Source organism: Lathyrus oleraceus, chromosome 5, assembly GCF_024323335.1.
Source record: "Lathyrus oleraceus cultivar Zhongwan6 chromosome 5, CAAS_Psat_ZW6_1.0, whole genome shotgun sequence".
NCBI lineage: Eukaryota > Viridiplantae > Streptophyta > Magnoliopsida > Fabales > Fabaceae > Lathyrus > Lathyrus oleraceus.
In genome coordinates, this window is record NC_066583.1 from 172,580,903 (window position 1) to 172,593,322 (window position 12,420).

At 36.4% G+C, this 12,420-nt stretch overlaps 1 protein-coding gene across 1 annotated transcript; it reads right to left on the reverse strand.

Annotated features, from left to right (window-relative positions):
• Positions 1-2,212: 2,212 nt before the first annotated feature.
• Positions 2,213-4,050, reverse strand: LOC127081197 (protein TRANSPARENT TESTA GLABRA 1). The gene has a single exon (XM_051021482.1). The coding sequence runs from the start codon at positions 3,576-3,578 to the stop codon at positions 2,547-2,549; it is 1,032 nt and encodes a 343-aa protein (XP_050877439.1). The 5' UTR covers positions 3,579-4,050; the 3' UTR covers positions 2,213-2,546.
• Positions 4,051-12,420: the final 8,370 nt, after the last annotated feature.

Genomic DNA, 12,420 nt, shown 5'->3' on the forward strand with positions numbered 1-12,420 from the left:
TTTGATAACGGTTCAACTTGTTGAATCAAAAGAAAATAATTTTGAGCAACGACGTTTGTGGCTGGTCTGTGGTGGGCAAGGTTGTTCACACTGGGCGATACGATCGGATCGTTGCTAGTCTCAACTGATACCATGTTAGAAATGTTGAATATTAGCCATGATTCTCTTGGAATCTAGAGAAATCTAAATTGTATTTGATTGATTGTTAACTACACTAGATTATACTATCTATTTATAGATCTAGTTGGTAACCTGCTGTAGCAGGTAAGATTTAGGACCGACTAACCCTTGTCGGTCAATTAGTTACAAATTGTTAGATAGTATGTTTTAACTATGACTAATCAGTTAGTTACAAGACTCTGTTAGTAGGGTGTTTATGAATATGTTTATAAGTTTGTTTCTGAAATGGTAAATGCATTAAGCAAGCAAACTTATATGAGTATATACCACACATCCAATCCTAAAATTGATTACAGAAAACTTCAAATGAATTAGAGCCACGAGCTTCACAGTTAAATCTAATTGATCCAGTCACTTACAGACAGGAGATGATGTTGAAAAGTATATTCAATATTCATCAGTGCACATTATTTTTCATTGAAATGCAGAACAGCTTGTAGAAAAGCAATACCAAATGGACCTCAATAAGTTGCAAATTCTTTATGAGGGCACCAGAGTTTGGGCAGACCTTCAAAAGTTAATATGCAATTGTTGTAGCTAGTCTTCAATTTACACTAGTTAGTAAAAAATTGCAATAGTATAGGATACTTCAGAGCTAAGATTAATAGTAATACTAAGAATAACAGACCATGTTATTTGAGGAAATATCAATGTAGTCAAAGGCGAGATCTTAGTAGGATCAATATGCCAGTGAAAGATTGTAACCCGACATGTAAAATCCTACCGAACACACATAAAAGCATCATGGACAAAATAACCAATAAATCACAACATTCAAACAATTTAGTTAATAGTTCATAACCATCATTATGTAAGAAGTTAATAACAACCAAGTACTAAGTTCATAAAGTAACACAAAAAACTAAGTTCATAAGTACTCACAAGACTTAATCATTAACCTCAAAAGACTAATTACAAAATAAGTTGTGAAAGAAATAAAAGAGGAAACAGGGTTGTAAGAAAATGTGCAACAGACCAAAAACAGGGAAGATAAAGGATGGCGTTGCAGAGGACACCGTCGTGGTCGTAGTGATGAGAGGAGGACTGCCGAGAACAAATGGTAAGGGGGAGGCGTTGCAGTAGCATAGAACATAGAGGGATGGGAAGCTGTTGTGTTTTGGGGTTTAGAAAGGGGAGGGAACTCTGCTTTTAATTGTAAGTAAACTGGGCTTCTGATTTGTGTTGGGTCTTTCTTAACCAGTTCAGTTTTTTATCAAATATTGACCCGATTAAGAAAGACCGAACAATCAGAAAGGCACAACCGGTTTTTTTTTTCAAAATATGACCTGGTTAAGAAAGGCCCAACAAAAATCAGAAGCCAATACGATTTTTCCTTTACTATCCCCCTTGAAGATCTCGATCTTGACCACGACGGCACTAGAAAAAAGATCTTGCTCTATTCGTAGTATGTTCTGGCAGCCGTGGCATGTAGGGCCGTACCATTAATGCTTGAAAAAATCCTGTCATAAATCTCTCTTATTGGCATATAACTTTCCTCAGCCTTCTTTCAACTCTAACTACCGAACCATCCACCATCCAGTCAACATTTCTTAGCTCTACAAAACTTATCCACACATACTCAAATCACCAAAAACAATACTATACTGTGTTTTCTTTACTGAGGGCTACACAATTTTCTCTTTTTCAAAATCTTACATAATCATCTGTAATTACTATTGCATTGTAATATTCTCATTTCTGCAGTACCAAGTATACTTCTTATTTTTTACTGAAAAAATAATCAATCCAATCCAATGCGACACTGCAGCTCTTATAACCGAGGAATACAAGTATACTTCATTGACTAAATATCTACATAAATGGCATGAATGAAGGCTTTAGCAAAGTTTAATAAACAAGCATTCATTACATTGTCACGACTCCGACATATAAACCATCTTTCTCAAAAACTAATGAAGTGTCGAACTGTGATTAAAATTATTACTAAGACATACATACAAAGGTGCTCAATAACAATACAAAAAAGAATCAACTTCGAAATTTAACAAGGATCATCTAGAAGAGCAGCAACTACAATATTAAACTGGTAAATTCCATCTTCAATTCAACAAGCAAATGCAACATCAATTTTAGCTATAAGTAAAACATGAAGGTAAACTAGTATGCCCCGACTATAACTCTTACATATGGGAGACAGTGGTAGTTTAAGGCCACCAAAAGAAGCCATTGCATACATTAGACAGTACTAAAGTATAAGGCAAGCATAAGAATCATCGAGTCGTCTCTAATTAATGCATGACCAAGTTAAACTAGACTACTCAATACATATCAGTCACAACTCACAACACTGCAATGAGTAATTTGGTTTTCCAAAACTACAAGTAAACTATTCCCTGACCTGAAATTCAAACCCTCAAAAGCTGCATCTTGTTTGCAAAAGCAATTGCAATCCAATCCGGCTGAGCAGCAGACCACTGAAGCTGATTAATCTCATAACCAGAAGAATACATAGACATTGGATCAATTCCATTTGGACCAGCCACCGTAGGTAACTCCCACATAAGAGCCTGCGTATCATCTCCAGCAGAACAAATATGCTTAGAGCTTCTTGGAGCCCAAGCAATCGCATTAACACCAGCACGATGCCTCTCCAATTCCGCGACAGGCGTGGTTGGTGATCGAATATCCAAAATGACAACTTTATTACTATCCATCAAAATAGTTGCCATGTATCTCAAATCCTTCTTGTTCCAAGCCAAACGAAGCAAAGGAGTATCTGGTTGAGGACTCTCATAGATAATTGTAGAATGCTCTTTGTCTCTTAGATCAAAGATCCTAACAGACCCATCAGCAGAAACAGAAGCGAAAACTCTGGATTCCCCCCAAGCGATATCGTAAACCTCTTTATCGTGTGCAATAAGCTGAGTTTCAACAACCCCTCTTTCAATGTCCCAGATAGTACAAGTAGTGTCGATACTGGAAGTTCCGATGCGTTTCGGCTCAATTTCGTTCCAGTCGAAGGAGGTTAACGGAGCACAAAACTCACTGGTTTTGCTGTTGTTGAAGAGAGAAAGAGCCTCGACGGAATTCTCACGAACTTCCCAGAGACGGAGATAGTCGCCGGAGGTGGCGAGGAGGTCGGAGGATGTTTTCTGGAGGGAGGAATGGGTTGCGGGGTGGAACATGAGTTTGGTAGGTGGATAAGGGTGATCGAATGAAAGTGAAGGTTGAGGTTTAATGGAGAGAGTATCGGGGTTGAAAGAGAGGATATCGACGCGGTTAGTGTATTCTTCGATGAAGCTACCGACGGCGATTCGTTGGTGGTGTTGGGGATTGGGGTTTGAAGAGAAAGCCATGGCGTAAAGAGGATGAGGAGAATCATAGGTGACGGAGTTGTTATCGGATCGGAGATGGGATTCTTGAGTGGAATTATCCATTTTTGGTGTGGGAAGAAGAGGAGGGGTGAAGAAGAAGATAGAAAAAGAAAAGTTAGGTGGGAACTATAAAATTGAAGAGAAGGGGTCAAAGAAACAATGAATCGCACGCGCCTTAAATTTTCAACTTCCTTCTTCGGCGTCTTCTTCACTTAGCTCTTGTTTTGTGGTAAGTCGAAATTGACGGGAATGTTCCTTCACGTTCGCAATTGTGAACTCACTAAGATGTGCAACAACCCATTATTAAACCATAACCACCAATTTTGTCTCATTATTTCCTATGCCTTGTTTTAATATAATGTTTGTGTTTGCAAATAGAGAAAGCTAGAGAGATCGATAGATGTGTGCTCGAAGAAAGAAAGGACTTGGACTGATTCCATACAAGACTCCTAAGAATGAAAAAAAAAGACATATTAGTGCATGCTCGTAAAGAACTTTTTAGAAGACATTGGCTCAAAAATGAGATAGGGAGAACTTTTTAAAAGAGAGGAAAGAGTGATACATATATATGTATATTAGATTTTGGTTTAAATGAGAAGTGAATATTTTGGATTAGAGTTTGTCTGCTTAATGAAAATTTTGCAATGTTAGTTAATGGGTGTCTAACTCAAGAGATTAGTATTTAAAGGGGTTTGAAACATGGGGATCTCCTAACTCTTTTTTTTTCTTGTTTGTGCTTTAAGGGCTTATTTTTTCTTGTTTGTGCTTTAAGGGCTTAGTGGATTAGTTTATAGGAAGGTGGAGTTTTGTCTTTACCCATATTTTAGGGTGGGTTCGACCGATATAGTGGTTTATCATCTTCGGTAATACTGATGATTCTCCTTTTGGTTGACCATATTGTTAAGAATTTATGGAGTATTAAGACGGTCCTTGGGAGGGTTGAGTTAGCTCCAGGTCTTTAGGTTGATTCCTTCAAGAGTAGGCTTATAAGGGTTAATGTGAACCTTATGTTTTTGGTCTCTGCTGTTGATTTTCTCCATCGTAGGATTGAAAATCCCTCGTTTAAGTATCTTGGTCCGCTTGTGGGAGCTAACTTTAGGCTTTAAACTACTTTGAACCCTTTAGTCAATTTGTTGATCAAGAGGCTTCAATCTTGGCAACACAAGTATGTTAGTTTTGGTGGTCGAGTAGTTCTTTTTTATTTTTTTGTTAATGTTATTTTCATCTTCTTTTTGTCATTTTTAAAGATACTTATGAAGTTTTGGAAGAAGATTGTTTTTATTCAAAGAAAATTTCTTTGGGGATGAGTGAAGGGAGATTCTAAGATCTCCTAGGTCAAGTGAGATATTGTTTGTAAGCCTAAGAGCAAAGGGGGCTAGGAAATTGGGATCTCTGGGTGGTTAACCTAGCTCTTTTGGTTAAATGAAGATGTAGATTGATTCTAGATTATTCAGGTCTTTGGTGTGATATTTTTGTAGCTAGATATGGCGCCTTAATTGTTTCTTCTCTTCGGGGAAGGATAGCAGGCTTTTGATATACGTCTTCTTGGTGAAAATGTGTGTCTTTTCCTGGGTTTAGAGAAGATGACATGTCTAATTGATTTGTTGATGGTATCCTTAGGAGAGTGAGATTACGCCTCCAAACATTTATTTGGGAAGATCCTTGAATTAAATTCATTCCCTTGAAGGAGAGGTTCTATGGTATTTTCTTAATTTCTACTCAATTGGTCGGGTTGGTGGGAGAGATTGGTTGAATGGAAAATGGGAACCTTGATTGGGATCTTAGATGGAGGAGACATTTCTTTCTTATTGAGATACTTGTGGTTAACAACATTCTCTTAGTGCTTCATGGTTCTATTCTCACTCTAGATAGGGATAAGTAAAACTGGAATCATATTCGAGTTGATTCTTTCTTTATTGTCTCTACTTACCATGTTCAACTATATCTATTTAATTCTTCTTCATCTCATCAGGTTAAGAACTTAACCCTCCCTCTCATCTAGGTTAGTTAGGCTCCTCCTAAGGTGGTGTTTTTTTGGGAAACTATTGCAAGATGTACATTTTTTTATGTACGAGAATTAAAATTGATTGGAGAATCGCTAATTACGGTGAACCACAACGGAGGAGGAGATATTGACTTACAAGGTTAGAACTCTGACGCTGAAGTCAGTATGTGTAAGAGAAAAGTGATTGAATTTGAAATTTGAAATTGTGTATCTGAATTTTGCATCATTTATATATTAGGGTAGTTATAACAACCTATTATTTGCTATGTGTGTGATGCAGAAAGTTGTTAGATGTATCTTGTATCTAGATAGTATATATTCTTCCATATGGTAGTTCTCCTGCGCCACGAGTACATTAGACAAATTATAACTCCATGTGGGTGGTCTGTTGATGACCATTTTGGTCGGCCTAGAATAGTTTTCCCCAAGCCTTTGTCTCTGTATGATAGTGCAGGGGTTTGTCGTATCTGGATTATCTTCTGATCACCTTCCGGTTTGCTTGAGCGCTTTTAATACGCCAAGTGCTTCAAATGTATTTTTGGAGGTACCCTCATGATAACCTTTGAGAAACAAAACACTTGAGTGATTCACAGAGGTGGCATGAAGTGTTAATAGGATTACTTCCTTTAGTAAGTCGTCATATGATTATTGAGGAATCACTTTCACATTTCTTTGAGACATTCTTTCTACTTCGTTGTCATTTGATTTTTCTATAATGCTTGTTTTTCATGTACTTTGAAGAATGTAATGTCCATTATGAGTCAAAATCGAAATAAGATACTTGTGCTTCCTAGGTTGACCATGTCTATTCTTCAATTGTTTTCGTCTTGTCTCGAAGAAATGGTTTTGATTAATCCTTCCTGGACATTGATCCCTCTTCAGATTAGGTCGTTTTAACTCCAAGTGAAAGCGAGAAAATCTATAGCGAGTATGTAGACTATTTCATCCCTCTCTACGAGTGTGTTTTCTCGATCTTAGGTCTTTGATCACCTTTTGACTACTTTGAGACATGAACTATGGATCATTTGATGGTTGCTACATCATAATTACACCATACGAGTTGGGCGTATGTGAAGTCCTTCCAGTATTTAAATGGGAACTTGTCTAAAGATGATGGATTATACATCTACAAATAGGGAAACCTGTCTTAGGAAGATTTGTATATAAAGAAACGGTTGTGAGCTTCGTCAAGGAGTTAGGTTACCCGGGGTGTTACTCCTTGAGATAAGGCTTCACAAAAATTCTTGAAAAGACTCATCGACACCCGCCTCTTGATGGAGGCCCGTAACAAGGATGATAAGAAGGTATTTTTTGGTAAGTCTCAGATGCGTCTAGATTTTCTTCATCAACTTGATTATTTACAATGTGCTTAGTTTGCTAATATTATATACAAATTAAATGAAGGATGAATAGGTGTTCCTCTTTTTATGAAGGGGAATTCAGACGCCTCAAACGTTTGTGGGTCCTTAAACCACTTCGAGGTTGATCGGTATTTCCTCGTCCCCATAATCCTCTAAGACTGTGGGTGTTTTGAATTCCCCCCAACGGTCGTCAGAACCTTCAGTTTATGCACCCTTGACGGGACCAAGCTTTCTCCTTTGGAGAATTCATTATTTATTTCCCTCGTAGGACGACTTTTCTTATCTAGCCAACCTGACTAGGCATGCTCTTGATGAGGAACTCTTAACTTTAACGCATTAGACCTGAGGCACTTCTTATGCTCTAGCCATTGGTGGGGCCAGCCATTAGAAAGCCTTCATGTTTGACCAACACCTCAAGAAGAAGTTACAACTATAAGAAACTTGTATGTGGCCTACACTTCAGCGGGATCCGTAAATGCAAGAAATATAGAAAGCTTATGCTAGTCTTATTAGGGTAGGCGATGCTTTGCATCCCCTCAATCTTCTTGGATCTCTTATCGACCATGTAACTCTTTTGGTGAGGGGTGTAACGAGGAAGGACAAATCTCTAGCTTCTATCTAGGTTACTTAAACTTCTACTCGGTCATCTCTTTCAATGGTTCAAAGAGATTTGGAGGTTATATGTCTTAAAAATTCCTCTTTGGCTCAATGTTTAACCGAGTGCTCCATTCCTAGCCTTACTGCTATTTTAGAGTCCTTTGAGAATGGCTTGCAGCAAATGGAGTATTTTCATCATCCTCTTCATATTTACCCATTTAAAGTATACATGTTTGATCCCGAGTATCTAAAGGTGGCAAGAAACACAAGAAAGAGGGGGTTAAATTGAGTTTCTAAAAATGAGAGCTTTTTAAACCCAACACAAAAAACAGTAAACAAATAAAAATAATAATGAAACAATTATTTTTGACCTGGTTCACTGTTAACTAAGTTACCTTCAGTCCACCCGCCAAGGTGATTTTGCCTTATCAACAATGACTTAATTCAGTATAATCAACTGATTATATAGACACACAAAGACAACACGTCAATGTCTTCTTGAGAATCTTGACTAAACCCTAGTCTCTCAAGCAATACAAACTCAGTCAATGAGATTAGAAGAAATGTGCGTTACAAGATTGCTTCTAAGAAGGCAGATTACACAAATTTCAGTACAAAGTATTTATCGCACAAAAACGAACAAAAGTTTTATGTGTGTTTTCTTTTCTCGAAACATTTCATAGGTGTTGTTAACGTATATGATAATCTTTTAGAGTGTAGCAGTATGACTTTGCAGTATCAAAATTAGCTTAAATATTGGCAGTCTGTTCATTCTTCCAAGTCTCCTTTATATAGACAATGAAAAAATCTGTTGGTGGGTAGAATTGGAATACCAAAATGCAGTTGTATCCTTGCATAACGACTCGTGAAAATGGGAGGCAAAATGGTAAAATAGTACAGTCCTTAACCCACAAAATCAGCGTGGTGGAAGGAACATTTGATCTTGTACTATGTACTATTTTCCTTACGTAAAACCTTTTGATGTTATTTTCTAATTTTTAGAGACTTCTGAATAAATGTTGTTAAAGCATGTTTAGAAGGATCAAAACTGAGTAGAGAGTCTTAAAAACCTTATCTTCAGAACCTTGTCTTCAAAACTTGGTCTTCAGAACTCGATAGAGCAGAATATTGAGAGCTCGAAAAACCTTCAGAGGCTCTTTTATCAGAGTCACAGTCAGAAACCTTAGCACAAATGTTCATCAGAATCGTTGTCTAAGAGCTTTCCAAAACTTGACACAGTCTTGTAAAGCACACTTTTGTATCTCTTCAAAGTCAAAGTGTGTTGAGTCCAGAATCTGATGACGTCACACGTCAAATCTTCAAAATCAGAACCTGTTAGCAAAAGCTAGACACTAGACAAAACCGTTAGGGTTAAAAATTATTCTCTAAGAGATATTGTATTGTTATCATCAAAACTAAATGTCAGATGCATAACCAAATATTATTCTTACAATCTCCCCCTTTTTGATGGTGATAAAACAATATATTTTTTATGAATAATTTTTACTTGGTTGAATCTCATAAAAACATCAGAGTAAGGTTTGTAATCTCCCCTTGAATTTTATACTATTAAATTTATTTTTCAGCTTAGAATTTCAAAGTTAGGTTTGCAAGCTCCCCCTGAATTTAAGACTTAAAATTATCTTAACATATAAAATATCTCAATCAGCATGAAAGAAATAACGTCCAATAACGCAGAAGCGTAGTTACATAAGTATTACAGAATTAACTTTGCTTGAAGTATCAGAAGTTCTGGTTATCAACCTTGTATCAAAGCTTGATTTGTCAGAACTTATATACACCTGGTTATTGTTAGAACTTATATACATCTGGTTAACTCAAACTCAAACCAGCTTGGTTAATGTATTCTAAAAAGTGTCTTAACTTCTGAAAAGCTTGGTTAATGAGAAGCATAGTGAACTTTAATCAAAGTTCCCATATTAGTTAATCAGAGTCAAAAATAAGAATATTAAAGACAAATATTTAGGTGTCAGAATGAGAAATAGGTTTATCAAAAATCGTATATCACTCTTCTTCCCCTTTGTCATCAATAAAAAAGAAATAAAATAGACAAAGTAAAAAACCAAAATAGAACTTCATTTCATTTAAGATGCACTTGGTACATAATCATAAATGATAAAAATTGAACCTTAAAAAAACTATGAAAGCAACAAGTTTTAAAACCAAAGGTTTAAGAAGGGGATGACAATCTAGATAAAATAGCATGAAGCACCCCTTCAATCTTATTGTTCATTTCTTCTTGTTCCCTAAACATCTCATCTTGTTTGTCCAGTTGTGTCCTTACAACTTCATTCTTTTGCTTCAACTCTTGCAAATTTTTCAAAACTAGAGATGGTTCAGAACCAGAGCCTTCAGCTTCCACAGAATATTGGTTTTAGAAAATGTTACTATAGCAGTTTCTTGAGCAGGAGGAGGAAATTCCACTTCAACTTCAGTTTCTTCTTCTAATGTAATTTTTATAGTGAGAGTAGGAGTACCTATAGCATATGTTTTAGCTTCTACTTCTTCTTCTTCTTCAGTAGTCAGAACTATTGGAATTTTATTTCCAGGAGGATGAAGTTGTATTATAGGACTTCTTGGGGAGAAAAGGTCCACAATAGGCTCTAAGAGTTAAGTTAGCTTGTCACTGAATCTTCTATGAGCACCTACATAAAAAAGTTCCTTGAGCTGCCTAGAACGTGAATTTATCCACCTTCTGAAGTTAGCCCATGCAACATCACTTTGAGAAGGATTGACACATTTTACACAATCTTGTACTACAGATTAGAGACATTCATTTGCCTCTGACTCAAATTGTCTAACTAAATCATCTATTTCCGCAGGGTCTGTGATAGGGTTAGTTTCATATCCTATCTCAGAATCAGAAGAAATTTCAATGGTTTGGTTAGAGAGGATGTTTATTGTTTGGTCAGATGAATCAGGGGTAGATGGTTTATTGTTTCTAATTTGTTCTATAAAGGTGTTAATGACAGGTTCATCTATGATAGGTTGGGGGAATGAAGTTGGTGGAATGGGTGTGTCTTCTTGATATGCACGGGCTTCTGGAATTTTTAGGGTCATTGAAGTTGGTGTGTGTAATATCCTAATTTTCACCCCTAAGATCCCTTATTATTTGTATCATTTTCATAACATCAAGGTCATCAAATACTTTTGTGTATGTCCTTATGCTTTGCTAACCCCACAAAAATACAAAAAAATATATATGTATTGCTTTGCTTTGTTTGCAAGTTAGGGTTTTGGGATCAAGAAGTACAAGGGATGGATCAATCAAGGTTTAGTGGGATCATAGATATATAAAGGTGACCAAGAGTATCCCTCCAACAACAATCGAAGTTTGTACTCACCTCAATTCAAGTTCATCAAGCCACAATTCATCTAACACTCAAAATTAGGGTTTTGGTCAAAGTAAGCTTAATGTTGGCTATTTGACCAAATCATGATTATATGGCTTGAGGAATGATCCAAGGTATTCAGATGTGCACTAATAACCCATTCATAGAATTCATAGGGCTCAAGAGGTTAGATTCAGAAGTAGATGAAAGTTTGAACACAAATGATGAAAAAGTCAACATATGCTTAAAGTCAAAGTTTGACTTTTAAGATTTTTGGTCAACTATGGACTTTTCAAGTCAAGGATTATGAAAATATGATCATTGAAGTTATTTGATCAAGTTTAGTCATGAAAATCAAGGTTACTTGCGAAAAGGGCAAAGATGGAGAATTTGAAATATTTACCAAGTCCCTAAAAAACATGTCCAAGTATCCAACTTTCCAAGGCCATAACTTATGATCCAAGCCACCATTTTCTTTGCTCCAATGATCAGATTAAAGACCTTGCTTCATAATTCAACTTTGTCATAGGTGATAAAACCTCAAAAATGCACGAATGAGGAGATATGGGGCCATGAAGTGGATGATTCATTTGTTTGTCAAGTGGTAAAACACTTAGTGAAATTTTCAGCATGCTGACCTAGTCAAGTGACCAACTTTATGCCAAATTTTCACCAAGATCCCGACTGATTCAAGAAAAGTGATCAACATTAAAGTTGTAGACCATGATTCCATCTTTCCAAAATGTCCAAGATCAAGAAATTCCCATGCTCGAGCTAAGAGAGTCGAATTTGGGAAGTCAGCCTCATGGAATGGTTCATAAGTCAAATTCCAAGCCAAAGTATACTATAAATCCAAACAAATCCACAAATACATGTACTTCACTCTAATCAGAAGATCATACACACTTTTGAGCCATTATCCAAGCAACCAAGCCATTATACAATGAATCATTTCATTTTTGACATAAAGGTTACACTTCCATTTGTGTAAAGTGGCTTTAACCCAACATTAAGTAACATTGAGCTCCCAAATGGCTTTGGCTATGATACATACCAACTATAAACATCAAGTCCACTCCTACATTTCAGACAAAGCTCAATAAAATACTTCAAGCCCCCAATGTTTTTGTCATGCTTCCCACTTGGTGTTTTATGCAAGAACCAACCAAGCAAGCAAACCAGTACAAGCCATGATTATTTTATGATATTTGAGGCTTCTTGAACCCCAAAGGATCCATATAAATAGAGGACAAAGCCTCATCTATCCACACACCAAGCTTTATAAGGAAAACTTCATTCTTGAGAGCTTTTCAACCTTAACATCCATTCTCTCATTTGGCTTGTGCATTCTGCAAACCAAAGATTCCAATCATCTTCATGGAACTCATAAGCATTAGGAGAGGTATCAAATAGTAGTTGGAAGTTATGTTCAAGAGGCATTGGGCCTTGCTCCAATAGGTATATTCTTGCACTTTGAAACTCATCATACATATGTCATTTCATTTTGATTTCTGAAGCAAATATGTAGCATTTATTGTGTTAAGAAGGATCATTAGCTTACATGTCATTTATATTGTTGTTTATGTGAA

What these genes read in the sequence shown, in the direction of transcription:
- LOC127081197 (XM_051021482.1), bottom strand. Translation starts at nt 3,578, where the DNA reads ATGGATAATTCCACTCAAGAATCCCATCTCCGATCCGATAACAACTCC.